Source organism: Rhipicephalus microplus, chromosome 4, assembly GCF_043290135.1.
Source record: "Rhipicephalus microplus isolate Deutch F79 chromosome 4, USDA_Rmic, whole genome shotgun sequence".
In the NCBI taxonomy this organism is placed as follows: Eukaryota; Metazoa; Arthropoda; class Arachnida; order Ixodida; family Ixodidae; genus Rhipicephalus; species Rhipicephalus microplus.
The window spans coordinates 155080586-155099178 of NC_134703.1; the positions used below are offsets into that span (position 1 = coordinate 155080586).

At 45.2% G+C, this 18593-nt stretch overlaps 1 protein-coding gene across 3 annotated transcripts in view; it reads right to left on the reverse strand.

Moving 5' to 3' along the window:
- The window catches only part of LOC119185030 (protein maelstrom homolog), an 86150-nt gene extending 68645 nt beyond the window's left edge, over window positions 1-17505 (reverse strand). The window contains exons 1-5 of one of the 3 annotated variants that reach the window (XR_012895011.1): window positions 17305-17505; window positions 8638-8748; window positions 3744-3837; window positions 3446-3589; window positions 3324-3365 (exon numbers count right to left, since the gene is read on the reverse strand). Coding sequence is in view for 1 of the 3 variants with exons in the window: in XM_075893783.1 (XP_075749898.1) it covers window positions 3324-3365; window positions 3446-3589; window positions 3744-3837; window positions 8638-8748; window positions 9116-9238 (514 nt within the window). In the remaining 2 variants the exon portion in view is untranslated. Of the gene's footprint in view, window positions 1-3323; window positions 3366-3445; window positions 3590-3743; window positions 3838-8637; window positions 8749-9115; window positions 9371-17304 lie in introns of those variants that run through there. The other 2 variants (XR_012895010.1, XM_075893783.1) reach the window with 2 other exon arrangements.
- Window positions 17506-18593: the final 1088 nt, after the last annotated feature.

The following is an 18593-nucleotide window of genomic DNA, read 5'->3' on the forward strand; positions in this document are numbered from 1 at the left end:
TGAAAAAATGCAATTTACCAAAACACACGTTTACGCAATTCTTTTTTCCAATTTCTCTGCACAGAGTCTATGCAGATACCCATCAAGCTCCTTTTAAAAGTGGATGTGCTACAGAGAAGCAAAAAAAAAACAAATATGAAACGAAAACACTTTTGAATTGATCAAACAGGCACAATATTTAGAGGATCAAATCACCGTATATGGTGTGAAGGAAATGCAACGAACGATATGGGTGCTAGTCTCTTGAGCCCGTGTGAACTATCTTATTTATGCAGGAGGATGACACTATCGCAAGTGCAACATTGTTCGAAAGGGGCTGCAGCGATAAAACATGCGCATGTGAAGTAGGCAAGAAACACTGGTCATAGCACCGAAGTATAAGCACTATTGCTTGTTTTTAAACAGATTCTAGCATAGTTATGTTATGTTGCGGTGAGACCACCAAAAAACCAGCGCACACTCGATTTGATTGATAGTCAACGTGTGGCGCTAACCACTACCCCACAATGCGTGCATAGCCTAGAGTGCTAACGGCATACACTGTTCGGCAGTCCTCATACCTTCAAAGCTTTAGCACACTTTTTTTATCTGTGGCGAGATGGCACTACGGGCTCGCATTGGGCGCGCCCTAAAGGTCGGCGCCTCCACGAAGCACTGCCAACACGAAGCCTGGTCTCTCCTGGGCGCCCGCTTATGAGACTTGTTCCTGTGTATACTTGTGCGCTCTTTTCGTGCGTCTTTTCGTTTTAACAGTGCACTTAAGTGCCAAGCTGTGATAGTTGTTAGTCCGCAATCGCCCTGTGAGCGCTAATTTTGTGCGTGATTTCTGCTTGAGGAGTGCACTGCAAGTTTCGAGCTGCTTGCCATTCTTAACATGACTGCAATTTATTGCTGTTGCTGAAACAATGCACAATAAACACCCAACTACCTCTGTAAAGACACGTTTCACTTTCGTGTTATACCGATTCCTATGTAGGGGTATCAGCCATGTTTTTTTGTAAGAATTCCGACCTCCTCCTCAATGCAACATTTCTTTTTCTGTTTTTCATCCTCCTGCTCCTGTCTTTTCTGGTTGTCCAGAAATGCACAGTGCTGGTTCAGTGCATAAACTATTGATGTTCTCAATTCTTTTGTGATGGACACATGACATATGCCAGCTGCTACATTTACTATCCCACAAATAATGTGCTAAGAAATATGCAACAATATTTTTAAAAAGAAGAAAAATTCAAAGATTTTCTAGGGTTTGCAAAAATTCCAGCACTTTCAAGGCCTTGGATACGAACCTTTCGAATTCAAGGGTCTTCAAGGATTTCAAGGACCCACATGAACCCTGCCAGTGTTTTAGCCCCATCCACCCTGAGGGACACTAAAGCCCATCAAGCACAGCCTACCAGTATTCGTAATTGCATCCAATTTACGTGACATTATTCCAAGAGACATGATATTCTATTGCAAGAGAAATAATGCCACAATACATAGACTGTCATATTTTTCCTTAATTCATCTTGATGAAACTCGACTAAAGATATCCAATTATGAGATAGTCATCGACGATCTGTTAATGCATGAGTAGAATGAAATTTCAGGCTGGAAATGTTCAGCAGTTTCATTTTCAGTAGCATTCATTTAGAGCAAACAAACATTTCAGATATGGCTCACAAAAAGCAGCATGTTGAATGACTAGTCAAACATCGTAGTGTCCTCGGCAAAGTGATGATATCGAGCAATATGCACCAAAATAAGCTAACTGAAAACGGACTCACTGATTATGCAGGCGGTTCAATTCATCCAAAGCTCGTGGTATCTTCTTAGCCACTAGTCAGCACAACTATACTGGGAGACAACTTTTCTAGGCACTGCTGTGGAGCCTACAGAACTCTAATGCATTCCCGCTAGCACGTTAAGAAATGTAGCACAATTTTAGTTTTTAAATTAATCTTGCTCAAATAAGCACTGCTCTATTATGAGACAAACGGTTCTGGGGAACAGGACGCAAAGCAAAATTATTTATTTTACAGAAAGTTGTTCATTGTTTATTTAATTTTTTGCATTTCTAAAAACCACATTTGCTGCATGCCTACCCTCTGCAGTAAACAGGGTACCTCTGATGTCAGTTGGTCCGCGAGCACCCCGCAAGCTCGACATCCGATCCTCAAAGAACAATATACTCGAAATGTGACATTGAAGTTTATAGTAAGCAAGCTCAACTTGAATGCTCCGCGGCGTGTTCTAAAACAGCTAGGCTAATGAATCCACCACGTAGCTTTGCGTTCTTTTGCAGAGATGTTACCAATGCAAGTCAATATACTGTCCATGCATACCTAGGTATTCTATTGGCAACAGCGTCCAGCGCTTCAGCCAAACCAGTGCACATGTAATGGAGCTCTCGAGTAAAGTTTGCGGACTGTAAACCGAACAATAGAAATGTCTCTTTACCATTCACGTTTTTTTCTAAGTGCATTAAAATCAAAATTGGAATTGAAGTCCGTCCACTGCCAGCTACTGTACTACTATCAGAGTAACCTGAATGTGTAGAAGCCCTGCCTTCGTAGCCTTCACTGCACTGCCACAATTAGCTATCTGAAATAGCAAAAGCAGGTATGTATATAGACATGTACTATCGGCATCAAATGAAACACAAACAGCGAAGAGCGTGGCCCAAACATTAGCAACTGTATAGCGCGCTTTGTCCAGTCATTACCACTGCCCCATGCACACATCCGGTTTGGCAGCACAGTGCAATGTCTCTGCAATGCAATAATTTTGCTTGCACTTTAGTTCCGATATGATGCCGATAGGGGCCGATATCGGCCGACGTGGGCACACCAAAAACTTTTGCTCGTTTCAACTTTAAGTTTCTTCTTTCCATTGCCTCCGTATCGAACAACAGAACTAGAATAGAGGTGAAAATATCAGACTCTGGAGGAATCGCACAGTGCTGCCAGACTGGATGTGTGGAGCGTACCAGTAGTCTAGGGGTGATTACTGGAGGGTGCACACTACATCTTCTGTAACGCTTGCGGCACACGCTCGGCTGTTCATGTTTCATTCGACACTAGCTGTACAAAACTCCTGAAAGAGTTAATGGAAAAAGCAGAACATTACTAGTTTAAGAGTTACGAAGAAGACGGTCATTACTTGTGAGGTTACCTGCTGCATCATTTCCGAAATGCCTCATCCTTTTTGCCAGTTTTCACGCCCATGAAACATTTATGAATAAGGCAGAAGCATTAGTGCATCATTTCAGACTACTAACATGTTATTTCAGAAGAATTCTTTCATTGTCAACTCAAACATCACAAGGATGATGGGGCACTTACTGTGGTCTTTCGCAGCACTGGCAAAACCAAGTGGTATGCGACCTGAGAATGAGTTACAGGCAATTAATATTCAAAATAGTAATCAACTGTCTCGTGGAAATGAAAAAAAGCAAACTTCATACCTGGGTTAATGAACTTATGATATGCACGGATGAATCCTTGTTCGATTGAATATTCAATGAGTCCGATTTCCAAAGGATAATATACTCCATTCGCCTCGCAAAGGATGTTTGTGGCCAGGATGTAAAACGGAAATTTCTTTATTTCTAGAAGGCAAAAAAAACAGGAGCAAGTCACTGAGGGGTTAAGTTGTCCAAATTATAGTCTAGCAAAAAAGGACAGAAAATATCAGTAACAGTGACAAAGCTGCTACTATAAGGTGCACTGACGGAACAAGATATGTCGCAAGACGATGCATACCATCGACGGTTCCGATATCATCCACGTATCTTTGGATACTGGCGACCATCTCTTTTCTTTGGTTTATCTCTTCACTTTGTTCCCTTAATACGCTCTGAAAACAATACACCTGCTTAATTAAATCAGAATGCAAACATCACCTGCACAAGCAAAACAAGGTTTGTCAATAGCCCCTTATGGCAATAAAAAAAGCGAATCGTACTCTGCTAGTGTGGCACGATGTCAATTGTGGGACCATACGCAGCCCGCCAGTTAAGATATTGAGCCATTGACATGTGGCACGATGTCAATTGTGGGACCATACGCAGCCCGCCAGTGTCTTGATATCTGATGTCAGTGATCACATGCCAATTTTTGTTTTCTTCAACCCTCATTCAAAAACACATAGAATGCGTGCCAATAAAGCTTTTAAACTTAGAAAGATTAACAAAAGCAATGTTGCTGCTTTTCAAACGGCTGTTAGTGAAACCTCATGGTCTTATCTGTATCAGTTAACGGATCCTGTCATTGCTTACAATTATTTTATCAATCACCTTAAAAAACTTTATGATGAAGCATTTCCTGTAACTACTATCAAACAAAACAAGAAATGTAGGAAACCTTGGATTACCACGGTGCTTCTAAGGAGAATGAAGGAACGAGACAGACTTTTTAGTCAATTCATTAAAACTAGACAACCTAATCTCTTAACTGTTTATAAGAAAATTAGAAACAAACTAGGGCGTGATATCAAAGAAGCAAGAAATTGTTATTACGAAAGAAAGTTCGAAACCATTCTAAATGACCCCAAACAAATGTGGCAAACATTAAAAGGCCTACTGCCGCAAAAACAGCCACTCAGCGTCTCTGAAATTGTAGACAGCGATATAACTTATACCGGTATATCTTTGGCTAATAAGTTTAATGAACACTTTTTAAAATGTGGAGCATCGGTAAGTGATAACAGTGACAGGCATAATTACAGGTCATACATTATGCATAACTCCGTGAAGTCTCTTTTCATGGAGCCAACAACAGAACATGAAATTAAATCCCAAATACTAAAGTTAAAGAATGCATCCGCATGTGGCCAGGACGAGATAAAAGCCGAGCCGATAAAAGCAGTTGTCAACAGTATCAGCAATCCTTTATCGCACATATGCAACCTCATTTTGGCTACAGGCGTGTTCCCTGATAAACTAAAAATCGCTAGAGTAACAGTTATATTTAAGGGAGGCGATAGAAATGACATGAACAACTACAGACCAATCTCGGTACTACCACTGTTTTCAAAAGTTTTCGAACAAATGATTAATGTAAGAATTATGAATTTCTGCACTAAAAATGATGTACTTACAGGCAATCAATACGGCTTTCAGAAAAAGAAGTCAAGTGAAATGGCTCTTTTAAGTATCAAAGAAAAAATAATTCAGAATTTTGAAGACAAAAAGTATACTCTAGGGATATTTCTTGATTTTAAAAAGGCATTTGACTCTATTAAGCATGATATCTTATTAAAAAAGTTAAGCGAATATGGCGTTAGGGGACTTGCTCTTGACCTTATACGCAGTTATTTGACTAACCGCTACCAATACACAGACACCAATCATTCACAATCAGTTTTAGGTGAAATTAAATACGGTGTTCCTCAGGGTTCCATCCTTGGACCACTTCTTTTTTTATTATATATAAATGATAGAGGTAATATTCCGTTCACGCCAGATATAATTCTTTACGCCGATGACACGAATGTATTTTTTTCAGGAGAGAACCTACATACTCTTCAGTTGCAAGCTAGCAAATGGCTCAATAATTTATCTGAGTGGCTTAATGTAAATAAACTAGAACTAAATACCAAAAAAACTAAATATATAATTTTTCGCTGCCGAAATAAGTCAATCAGGAATGACGTACATTTGAAATTCCGTGGCGAGATCATCGAGCGTGTAAGAATACATAAATTTCTCGGTGTTCTTTTCGAAGAAAATCTCAGCTGGTCCCCTCATGTCGATAACCTCACAAGACGCATCTCACGTTCAATAGGTATTATCAGCAGAGCAAAGCAACTTTTGCCACGTTGGTTAAAACTCCAGCTATATTACGCACTAATTCATTCCCATTTACAATACTGCCTCCTTGTGTGGGGAACAACAACAAAAACAAATCTTAAAAAGCTGTATATCCTACAAAAACGTATTGTGCGAGTTATTGAAAATGTGCCATATATAACTCACTCCGCTCCACTTTTTAAAGCGAACACTATATTAACAATCCAACACATGCTGAAAAAGAAGCTAGGCATTACAATATTTCAGAAAATAAAGTTATGCCACGATAGTTTTTTTCGACAATTTCTGGGAAAAGGACACGCTTACGAAACCAGAAAAACTAGGTATGATAAAGGTTTTACACGAACTAACTATGGTATGCAAAAACAATCTTACGTTATAGCAGACTTTCTAAATCATCATCCTACCGTGATAAACTTGGTACAAGAAACGATGCACATGAAATGCTTCAAAAGAAAGTTAACTGCATATCTCCTATCAATACAAGAATAATTCCGTTTTCTTTTTTTTCTATTTTTTTTCTTTTTCTTTTTTTCTCTTTTTTTTTTACCTTGCTGCAGCTTATACTGTATATGTATATAGAAAATCTTTCTGTTTCATATGTATATAGAACAATGTATATATGTAGAAAATCCTGTGTATGTTTGGCCAAAATATGTATACTATATGTAACCTTGTGTATTTTGCTTAGATAACTGCCACTGATGTTTTGAGTTGTGTGTGTCTAAAAAGGGGTGTGACACCCAGTCAGGCACTTGTGCCTTTTTGTCACTCCTCCTAGACAGGGCAAATGTACATATTACTTGTCTTTGTCTGAAATAAATACGAATCGAATCGAATCGAAGATGCTGTGAACAGAGTAGGCAACATGACTGCACGTAATCGTAATGCAGGTTCAGCCTTCGCTTATCTTTTCCTGAAAGAAGGCGACCAAAGCGGCCGGATGACACCCTTGGGAAGGCTGGATTGACACTGTGCGTGCACACCAAAATCGCTAGACCAAGGAAAAAGAACAAATTTCGTGCAGTAAAGAAACAACCAGAAACACTTAGCTCACGAAAAAAGGTTCTCCCTGACAACTACACAACTCTTGCATTGAAAACATATCTCGTTCAGCTGATTCACATAAAAAACAGCGCCAATAACGAGGGACAAGAAAAGAAGGAGACAGACAGCGGCACTGACTTACAATATTTATTTGCTAGAACCGCACAATATATACTTGGGCAGTATCTGACAAAAACAGAAAAATAGAAAACAGGATTTACCTAACAACCACGTAATCATCGTCATAACGCACCATGAACAACACGTGTGCTAACATTCTGAAGAAAATATGTTTTTTTGTGTGATAGCGCAATCGAAAGCCTGCCGACACATGCACTGTCCAGCCTTTCTATTTCTGCAGCCGCATAAATTTCAAGTATCATCTGGTCCCGATGATGCCTAATGACGACGGTACAATGTTTAAAATCGGGGACACAACCGCAGTCTTCGCAATGAATGCCGTGGTGGCCTGAAACTGTAGAGGAGACGTCGTGAGCGTGCTCTTTCAGCCGCTCATTTAAGCACCCGCCTGTTTGGCCGATGAACCACTTGCCGCAGGACAGGGGTAGAGAGTACACCACCCCTTCGATGCATGGAACGTACTTTTTCTGATGCTTGATTTTGCAGCCTCGCTCTCCCCTGGAACCAGGATTCACGACCCTGCAGAACTTAGCCAGCTTTTCTGGGGCAGAAAAAAACAGGTCTACGTCGCACCTGCTGGCCACTTTTTTGAGGTTGTGGGCGACGCCGTGGATATAGGGAATAACGAAGAAGTTTCGTTTCCCCGTCCCTTATCCTTTGTATGGGTTAAAGCATTATTCTCTGGGCTCATTCTGATTTCTCAGAGTAGACACTCAGCAACGGTGGTCAAAATGTACATTGGGAAACCAGCTTCGGGAATGAGCCCAGAGAATGATGCTTGAACCCGTACAAAGGATAAGGGACAGGAGTAACGAAACTTGTCGTTTTTCCCTATATCCACGGCGTCACCCACAACCTCAAAAAAGTGGCCAACAGGTGCGACGTAGACCTGGTCTTTTCTGCCCCAGAAAAGATGGCTAGGTTGTGCAGGGCCGTGAATCCTGGTTCCAAGGGAGAGCGAGGCTGCAAAATCAAGCATCGGAAGAAGTACGTTCCGTGCATTGAAGGGGTGGTGTACTCTCTACCCCTGTCCTGCGGCAAATGGCACATCGGCCATACAGGCAGGTGTTTAAATGAGCGGCTGAAAGAGCACGCTCACAACGTCTCCTCCACAGTTTCGGGCCACCTAGGCATTCATTGCCGAGACTGCGGTTGTGTCCCCGATTTTCAGCATTGTACCGTCATTAGGCGTCATCGGGACCAGATGACACATGAAATTTATGAAGCTGCAGAAATAGAAAGGCTGGGCAGTACATGTGTCAGCAGACCTTCGATTGCGCTATCACAAAAAGAAATAGATTTTCTTCGGAACGTTAGCACAAGTGTGCTCCATGGTGCGTTATGACGATGATTGCGCGGTTGTTAGGTGAATTCCGTTTTCTTTGTATTGTATTTTTCTCTTTTGTGTCAAATACTGTTTTAGAATATACTGTGCGGTTCTTGCAAATAAATCTTGTTGTAAGTCAGTGCCGTTGTCTGTCTCCTTCTTTTCTTGTCTCTCGTTATTGGTGCTGTTTTTTAAGTGAATCATGTCGTAACAACTTGCCCAAGCGACCACGTTAGCTTCATTCAGCTGACGGCACTACATGCGTAGCAACTCCTCGCGTGATGAAATGAATGAGACACATAAAAAGAAGCATGTCAGCATGTTCACTCACCGCAATGGTGCGCCCATCGGACGTGAGTTTATTTTCCAGGGATCCAACTTTCATTTCCTTGTGACGATTAGCCAAGGCTTCGTAATGAGCTTTCTGCTGCTCAGTCAACGACTGCAACGTAACGTTCAGTTAGAGTTCGTAAAAGCACAAACGACAGCACTGAATAGTGGAGCAGTAACGAGGCATTCACACCAGAAGACTTCTCCAGCCGTACGGAAAATATAAAGAACCACAGCAACGCATGACGAGCGTAGAACCTCCGCGTCACATTCGGAAACCGCTGGTGACAGAAAAGAACGCGGCGAGGCCCACGCTCGAGCCAAGCGCAACGTCGTTGACAGCGCCATTTTGTTTGACGCGCAATAAACAAAAACCTTCGTGTGCACAATGTCACGAACGGGACATATAGAAAACGCGAAATACGAAATATATAAAAAAATATATGTAGAAAACGCGTATGGAGAAAGTGCCGGCATACCTTCCACCTTTCTCCGGCCTCTTCTCTGACTGCGTCTAAGGAGAAGGGCAGGTTCCGTTCTCGACGCTCCTTCTGAAGTTCTAGCAACAGAAAGTAGAACGGTCCTTTTTTCTTAGGAGCCATTGCGAGATATTAAGAGCACGTGCAGCACGAGCTACAGCAGACCCGACAGCCCGTGGATTCCCGCAATGCGAAGGCGCCAGAAATATTAAAAAGACACAGCCCCCTAGATTTCCCTTGCCTGCCGGATGAGCGTGAAACGCCCGTCATTGTGGCGGCGCTGCCTACGTATACTGTAGGCGAAGGGGTAGACAAAGTATGCAGAGCGTGTGTAGAGGAAGAAGAAAATGCCGAACACTTGATAATGTTCTGTAAAGGGCTTCACCCTATAGTTCAGGATGATGGCGCAGAGTTTTTCAAAGCACTGGGGTTTAGGGACAGGGAGGGCAAAATAGACTTTAAGCGGCTAGACTTAACTGGAAGGAGGTTATATGATTGGTGGCTAAAGTCAAGGCACGAGTGAAAATTAAACCCTTCACTGCAAAGTATGAAACCTCAATTTCACTATTTAAAGGGAAAAAAAGATAAATCTAATAAATAATTCACTAAGTATTACGGCTAGGAGGCGTTAGCCGCCGCCCGATGTTAAGGGTACAGCCACGTTTATCTATCTATTTTAGTTTTTGCACGCTCCGTTTGTTTTGCAAGGTCGGTTGGTGCAGAAGCAGCGCGCAACAAGAGATAAGTTTTTTTTAATTTTTTGTTTGTGAACACCAATCATTAATTAGTCATTAATCATCAATTGCGAGTATTGTAGGTGTGGGACACTGGCAACGTTGTAGTAACGTTGACCACGTGAACAGGGTAGGCGGCTGTTTTGAAGAAGTTCGGGACGCCCGGTTAGTTGTTAAACAGCTAGAGCCGAACACGAAGGGGACCTAGTGAGAGCCTGCTAGCGAAATTGAACACGTATGTGTGCGGTGTAGGCGGCAGCTTCAAACAGTTGTTGAGGTAGGAGAGTTAACGTAGGCGGCTGGATAACGGGATTAGGGTTAAACGTAGGGCTGTCGGGCGCTTGGTCCGATGGTCGGGCGGGGGATGGCGAAGGAGGCTAGGAAAACCACGAGCGAGAGTGAGCTGGTGCAGTGCGAAGAATGCAAGCGCTGGTGCTACTTAGATGAGACAAAATCCTCGAGTTTGGCCGACGCGCAGAAGGCGAGCTTCGTGTGCAGGCTGTGCGAGGCACAAGGCGGCTGTGCAGCGCATTGAGGCTAGCATCGAGGGCCTTCAGGGGGAGCTTTGGGCGAAACGGGAGCAGAGGATAGAACTCCAAAAACAGCTCGGAGCGTCGCGTGAGCGGGAGGAGGCTACCGCCAGCCTTTTAGAGCAAATGAAGGGTGACCTTCGAAAAGAACGGGAAGGGCGGACTGGGCTCGAGCAGCGGGTAAAGGAGCTGATGGCGCTTTGCCCCGGCCCCGAGCGGTGTGACACGGAAGGCATGGGTAGCGGAGAAGGTGACAGGTGGGAAGGAACTGATTAGAAGGGAGGTCAGGGGGCCGCAGTGTCTGGCCACAGCACGGAGGCCCCGAGAACATACAGCTCGGTGGCGTGGCAGTCTTCGAGCAGGGCAGGAACACAGGACAAACGGCAGAGAGAGAAACAGGTGAAGCAAACAGGGGCGCCATCACAAACAGGAAGCCAGCGATTGGAGCGTAGAAGGGTCTTGGTGGTGGGGGACTCTTACGTGGCCAGGGTTAGGGATAGCGACTTCAAGACAGTGAAGGAAGACGGGAGAGTGAGGGTGGAGGCCCAGTCAGGGAAGGGCATGGTGGATGCACTGGCCAAAGCTCAGGAGGTTGTCGAGGACAGCATGAAGGACGAAAATCTCGTCATTATTCATGCTGGGCTCAATGATGTGTTGAAGGGCAAGGATCAGAACCTTCAAAGACAGTTAAAGAATGGGATGCTGTTATGTCCGGTGTTGTCGTCGGCCCATAGACTTACGCGTTGGTCGCGGTAGTCCAAAAAGCTCAGACAGCCTCGAACGGTTAAAAACAAGTTTATTCCTATTCGGATGGAGGCGGCGGCCGAACTGCCGGGGGAAACGACGGTAGCTCGTTTCCACCAAGCGGGGGAAGGGGAGGAGTCAAAATCTGGAAGCAGTTTCAGCAACCGGTCCTTCGCGGGTTCAAAGGCTCGCTCGTGACACAGGGGTGCTTGGAACACAACATCTCCTCCCTCCTTAGCTTGTCGCTTGGAAGCGATCTGGGGGCCGCTGTGGGCGCGTGGACGCTCTGGACGCACTAGGAAAAGAAGCCTCCGCTCGCTGGGTGTCGTTTCTCTTGTGTTCAGGGCCGGCGGGCGGCGGCGCCAATTCATCTGGTGCGAGATGCCAGGCTAAGCGGAACGAAGCTTCCGTCGAGGTGGCTGCTTGAATGGGAGGTTCCCTTGGCAAATTACCTGAACGGCGTAGCTGATTAAGGCGGCGGCGCGTGGCCTTTCCACCAATGTCGACGAGCCATGACCGCAAACCTATGCGTTTGAGTGCCGTCGCCTCAACCCAGCCGGGCTTTCTGTGGGACTGGCGGGCATATATGCGCTGTCCACTTTCAATTCTCCTGCTATGCGGGAGCTTTTCTTTGTTGACAGTGCTCCGGTAGTCTCCGCAGAGGCGTAGGGTACCGTTCTTCTTTCGGACGACAACGAGTGGTGTCGCCCATTCCGAATGTTGCGTCGGTTCGATGATCCCTTGTTCCTGCAGTCGGTCAAGCTCATTCTCGACTGACGTTCGTAGGGTGAAAGGCACCGACCTAGCTTTCAAAAATTTCGGCGTCGCATCCTCCCGCAGTTCCAGTGTGACTGGAAGTCCGTTGTTCCCTGGTATTTCTTCGGAGAAAACCGCTTTGTACTTATCTTGAAGCTGCTCCACTGACGCTGAGTGTGTGGTGAACTCCGCCAATGACCACTCCAAGGGGGGTGAACCAATTTCGTCCTAAAAGGCTTGATCCAGAACCGTGGACGACTAGCAAGGGGAGCTGATGGGTCTGCCCGTTGTAGTACACGTCTACGTTGGCACAGCCCAGCAGTGGAAGGGAATGTCCGGACCACGTTCTCAGCTGCGTGTCGTCTTGCTGGAGAGCTGGCGCGTTCTCACGCCAAGTAGCGCGAAAAGTGTCCTCGCTGACGAGCGTACATGCTGCTCCGGAATCCACCTCAAACCTGATAGGGCGCTGGTGTACCATAATTTCAGTTGTAATCTTCGGTCTCGTTCCGAGGTTCACAACGGCGTTTAAGTCATATAGTGCCGATGACGTTAGTGCTGTTCGGCTTGTATCTTGCGTCTGGCCCTCCTGTGCGTCGACATTGTTGTTCCGTTGCACTGAAGTCTTCGGTCCGAGCTGTTTGCGTTTCGAGATGCACGCCCTTTCAATGTGTCCCAGTTTTTGGCAAAAATTGCAGGTCGCTGTCTTGTATCGACATACCTGGGGATCGTGCATGTCGTCGCATCGCCAACAGCGCTGTGTCTTTCTGCTTGATTTCGCCTTAGACGTGGAATGACCTGACTGCTGACTGGTGTGATGCACCGGCTCGACGTTCCGTCGAATATCCCTCTGCTGGTGACCGGCGCTCTCCGCTCGTTGGGCGATGTCGTAGGCTTTGGAGAAGGTGAGACCCGTCTCCGCGAACAGGCGTGGTTGTAGGCCTGCGTCACGCAGTCCGCACACAAAACGGTCACGCAACATAACGTCCAAGGGGAGCACAGTGGTGTTAGCAAGTGTGGCAGTCGATCCTCCCTCCTGCGCAGTAGCTGCAGCTGTCGCGGTCAACGTCCCGAAATTGCAGTCAGCAGCGAGCTTTTTGAGAGCCGCTACGTATTCGGCCACTTTTTCGCCTTCCAGTTGGTCTCGCCGTTGAAAGCGGGCTCGACAGTAGACCTCCGATGGCCTTGGGTCATAGTGCTCTTGTAGCGCTGCTACGATGTCGTCGTAGTCAACGGATGCTGGAGTGCGTGGCTGAATCAGGGCACAGACTGTGTCGTATGTCTGCTCCCCACACAGCGTTAGCAGGTTGGCCCTCTTCATTGCTGCATCAGTGATGTTGTTAGCCTCGAAGTAAAATTGCAGGCGTCCAAACCACGATGACCATGATGAGCCGTTGAATTCGGGTAGGCGATTTGGGAGCCCGTGCGTAGCCATAGCTTGTAGCTTGTCAATATCGTTGCGTAGCGTTGGTCCAAATCCACTTCCTCGTCGCCACTGTTATGTCCGGTGTTGTCGTCGGCCTATAGACGTACGCGTTGGTCACGGTAGTCCAAAAAGCTCAGACAGCCTCGGACGGTTAAAAACAAGTTTATTCCTATTCGGATGGAGGCGGCGGCCGAACTGCCGGGGGAAACGACGGTGGCTCGTTTCCGCCGAGCGGGGGAAGGGGAGGAGTCAACATCTGGAAGCAGTTTCAGCAACCCGTCCTGTGCGGGTTCAAAGGCTCGCTCGTGACACAGGGGTGCTTGGAACACAACAGATGCGTAAGATCCGAGAAGCCTCTGGGAGTTTGCATGTGACCATATGCACAGTCCCAGAGGTCTGGGGGCAGTCTCGTGGGACTGAAAGGAGGGTAGTGGATGCCAACGGTGTGATCAAGGGTAAGAGCCGGCAACTCGGATACAGCGTAATGGAGGTGAACCAAGATGTGTACGAGCCCGGCACTCGCCCCTTTGCACAGGATGGCATTCACTACAGTGGTGTGACGGGCAGCAGGGTTGGTAATAGGATGGGTCGTCAAGCCACAGCTTTTTAGGGGGGCCCAGAGCTCTGAGGCCAACAGTGTAGCCAAAGACGGTTCTAAAGGGGCACAAATATTCGAGCCACATGGAGTCCGTGGGAGAAGAAATCGACGTAAGCACAAGGGCCGAGCTAAGTCAGACATAGGCTATATTAACATGCAGGGTGGCAGGAATAGGTTAAAGTGGGAAGAGATAGAAGAGCAGTTGAGGCAGGAGGAACTGATGGCATATGGGGTTGTGGAGACACATCTTTGGGACATGGAGCAACCACCTTGCAATCCGGACTACGTATGGGAATATTGTAATAGAACAGAAGGCAGCAGAAAGGGGGGTGGTATTGGGGCATTCATTCATAAAAGTACAGACTCGCAAAGGGTTAGGCAGAAGTGCAAGGAACATTTATGGCTAAAAGGGAAAGTGGCAGGGACTTGTGGACGGCAGCAAAGGCCAAAAAGGAAAACCAGGCAATGGTCGAGTGTATATCAAAGGGCGTTGAGGAGTTGGGAGGAGAATGCGAGATAATTATACTAGGAGATATGAATGCGCACATAGAAGATATAAATAGTTATACTGACTCAACAGGCAAAATGATCATAGATATGTGTGAAAGGCATGATTTGATCATTTGCAACAGTACTGAGAAGTGTGAAGGGCAAATAACATGGGAGGTAGGAGGGCTGCAGACAACGATAGATTACGCACTAATGTCACATAGGATGTACGGTAAGCTCAGGGGAATGCACATAGATGAAGGTGGCTCCAGAAGTCTGGGTAGTGATTACAAACGTATCAAGCTAAGTTTTGGAAGAGCAGTGAAAGTGGGAAGGAGACAAGATGAGCAACTACAGGAAATTTTTCATTCAGAAAGGCAAATAGCAATTGCTACTAATCAAATTGAGAAAGTAATCATTGAGGATAATAAAACAGTGTGGACATACACAAATCTAATTAGACTGTTTGAGCTAGAGCTTACTAAGGCACGTGACAAGTCATCCCGGAAAAAGACAAGCCCAAGTGTTGGTGGGATGAAGAAGTTAAGAGAGCCATATCAAAACGTCTGGAAGCCTCTAGGGAACACAGACATGCTAAGCAACGGGGTGAACCGACAGATGATGTTGAAAGAAAATGGGAAATCTTTCTAAGCTCTAGAAGGGAAGCATCCCTCCTGATCAATGAAAAGATTAGAAGAAAGGGTGCTCAGTGCCTGGCAGAAGTACACAAAAAGGACAGAAAGGCAGCTGCAATATTTTGGAACCATCTAAACTCCCTAAGAAATGAAACAAGCCTAGAGCAGAGGTATATAACTACAGCTCAAGGTGCTAGGCTAGAAGGGGACGAAGCTACTGAATATATATAGGGTGACAGAAAAATTTCAACAAAGAAGTGCCATATGCACCACAATAGACAAGGATGGATCAAGTGTAGCAATGGCTCCATTTTCACAACGAGAGTGGCAAAGGGCAGAGAAGAGGGTTCCAAGTAGTACATCAACAGGCCCAGATTGCATTCCAATCATGCTAATAAAGACAGTGCGTCCGCAGTCTAAACAGACTTTGAGAGAGGCAGTAAGCAGAACAATAATCGATGGTGAAGTCCCCGATGGATGGAAACTTAGCAGGATGAGCATGATCTATAAAGGAAAGGGGGACAAAGCTGACATAAACAACTACCGTCCTATACCAGTGACATCAGTGGTCTACAGGCTGGCGATGCAGATTAGAAAGAAAAGACTGCAGGCATGGATAGAGAATGAGGGGGTGCTAGGGGAACTGCAGAATGGTTTCGGAAACACAGGAGGTTGGAAGACAATGTGTTCTCACTGACTCTGTGCATCGAAATAGCAGAAAAGGAACACAGGCCCTCGTGGCTAGCATTCTTGGATATCAAGGGAGCGTACGATATCATGGTTCAAGAGAAATTGGGGGGAATGCTGGACACACTAGGCGTGGAAGATGTAGTCAGTGATCTTTTAAAGGATATCTATAGAGGTAACAAGGTAGTTATAAAGTGGGAAAAACAGGTATCCAAGCCTGCAGAGGTAAAACGGGGGCTTAGGCAGGGGTGTCCCCTGTCACCCTTATTATTCATGATGTACCTACAAGTATTAGAGGCCGAATTAGAGGGAAGTGGACTGGGCTTCAACCTCTCTTTCGTCAAACAAGGAAAACTCATTGAACATGCACTACCAGCATTGATGTACGCAGATGGTATAGGGCTAATGGCCGACAACAAGGAAGATTTGCAGAGATTGATGGACATCTGCGGTAATGAGGGAGATATATTAGATTTCAGATTCAGTAAGGAAAAATCAGCAGTCATGAATTTTAATGATAGTGAAGGTAGTGAGCTTAGAATACAGGAGGTCACGCTAGAAATAACAGATAAATACAAATATCTGGGCGTATGGATAAGCAATGGCTGCGGTCTACGGAGCTGCCTGCGCCGGTGGATGCATGGGTTACCGCTGGTTCGAGAAGAGTTTTATTACGCATTGAGTAAATGTGGCGACTATCTTGAATCATTTTATTTCATGTGACTTTGAGAATCTTCTTTTGCATTTTAGTTGACATTTCAGTGCATTATTCTTCAAATAGAATCACAAATCAGGTACAAACACTTGTATGAGCGTGCAAAACAAGAAATAATGACGAAGGAGACAGGTTTTAAAAAGAGCTGGCCACCAAATGCTTATTTAACTCATGATACCAGCTATATGTGTATACAATGGTAGGCTTGTTGCGGCTGGAGTACACTCAGCTGGCTTGTATTTTCTGTCTGGGCAAAAAAGGGCAAGGACTATGACATTTGACTGTGTCCGCGGCATCCGGCGCACATAGACAGAAACCCAATACAGATAATTTCGCGCATAAATACCTTCGTCTCAAATGGCAAATGTAGATCGCAGGTACATAAATAATCCATGAAAGACACTCTGCAAGTCTTTTGAAACGAAACAGCACTTAAAGTTACTTATTCAACACTTATTCTTCACACAATGGGTGTGTTTCGAAACTTTGCATAACCACATGTAGTGACATGGTTTCCATATGTGCACTCTTGTCATATTTCCTTTTTTTTTTGCTAATAAACAGTTCCGAGTTTATAGCGCGTCATCGTTTACTTTCTTGGGGTTGTCGGTTTATTTTTTTGCACTAATATACGTTTCAGTCTGTCATGCATCACCAACCAGCCCAGCAACTCACTCATTTAGAGACATGTAGTCTTTTACAACACAGAAATCACCTTGATCCAATTTTCACGGACCTCGGCCACTGGAAACTCATGAAAAGTCGCATTAGGAATCTTCCTTTGCCTTAATTTGCAGCAAGGCACGCATCACACCACCTTCGTGATGGTTAATTTGCACCAAGAAACCTCGCTTCGCTGGTGTTCAAACTGCACCTACCTGTAAATGAGCCACCGTCCGTTTCAGGGCCGATTTTCCGTGGTGAGTTGCGCCAGGGCTCTGAGGAACAACCAACCACCTGCACGCGTCTGTCGCAGCTCGGCACGAGCAGACGGTAGCAAAAGATCGTCATTATGCTTTTAAGTTTATTAAAAAAACAGGCTTTTATTTGTTTTAATCTTCCATTGTGTATGCACGCGTAAACATTGCTGCTTTTCTCCTAACGTCGCGCGAGCAGATGACAAAAAAAAAAAAAAGCGCGGCGACTTATGTTTTGACCGTTAGCAACCAGCAACGTTGGCAACCAGTGCGAATGAGGCAAGTTGCAGCGCCACAAGGCGCATAGCGGCAGGCGCCAATACCAAAAAGGACGTGCGGGCGCTTTATTCTCTGGGCAGGTCAGTGAAATACAGTAGGTCAGGCTTCGTACTTAACCTTTGAGATCGGCAATTTCGGCATTTGTTACTAATTTTAGAGGCTACGCCGTGTATTGGAAGAGTTGCTTGATGAATTACGTCACTTAAGTAGGGCTAATTTTAATTATGTTTACGGCTTTTAAAAACTTTTTACGTTATTTTTGTTGCATTTAGGTTTCAAAAACGTCAAAACTTATTTCTGCTCTACTTAGGTGGCGTTACTAACATAGTTTCGACGACGGCCGCTTTTCATGTGACCGTCGATAATCCGGCAGGCAAGAGAAATATAGGAGGCTATGTCTTTTTCTATAGCCTCTTCAATTCGAAAAAAAAAAAAAAAGCCTTAAGTAGAGTGTACAAGGGAGTGCAAGCAGTCAGGACCGAGGCTGAGCTTCGAAAAGTGAAGCCCAAGCAGTATATATCCGCTCGCAGCGCTGTGGTCGATAGACGGCTTGGTAGCGCTAGCCACCGCCCGATCTAAAGGGTACAGAAATGGTAGTGTATAGGTGTTCTGTGACTGTACTCTAAGATCGGTTGGCGGCTAACACTACCTAGCCATAGTACTTGGTGAACGAAAACTAGACTTATCTTTTTTTTTGTGTCTTTAAAGGGTAAAGTTAAGTACTGGCACTTTGCAGTGAAGGATTTAATTTTCACTCGTGCCTTGATTGTAGCACCAATCACATAACCTCCTTCTAGTTATTTCTACCCGCTTAAAGTCTATCTTGCCCTCCCTGTCCCTAAACCCCAGTGCTTTCAAAAACTCTGCGCCATCATCCTGAAGCCCTTTACAGAATATTTTCAAGTGTACAGCAGTTTTCTCCTCCTCTCCACACGCACTCATACCGTGTATACCCCTCGTATTTGGCCCGA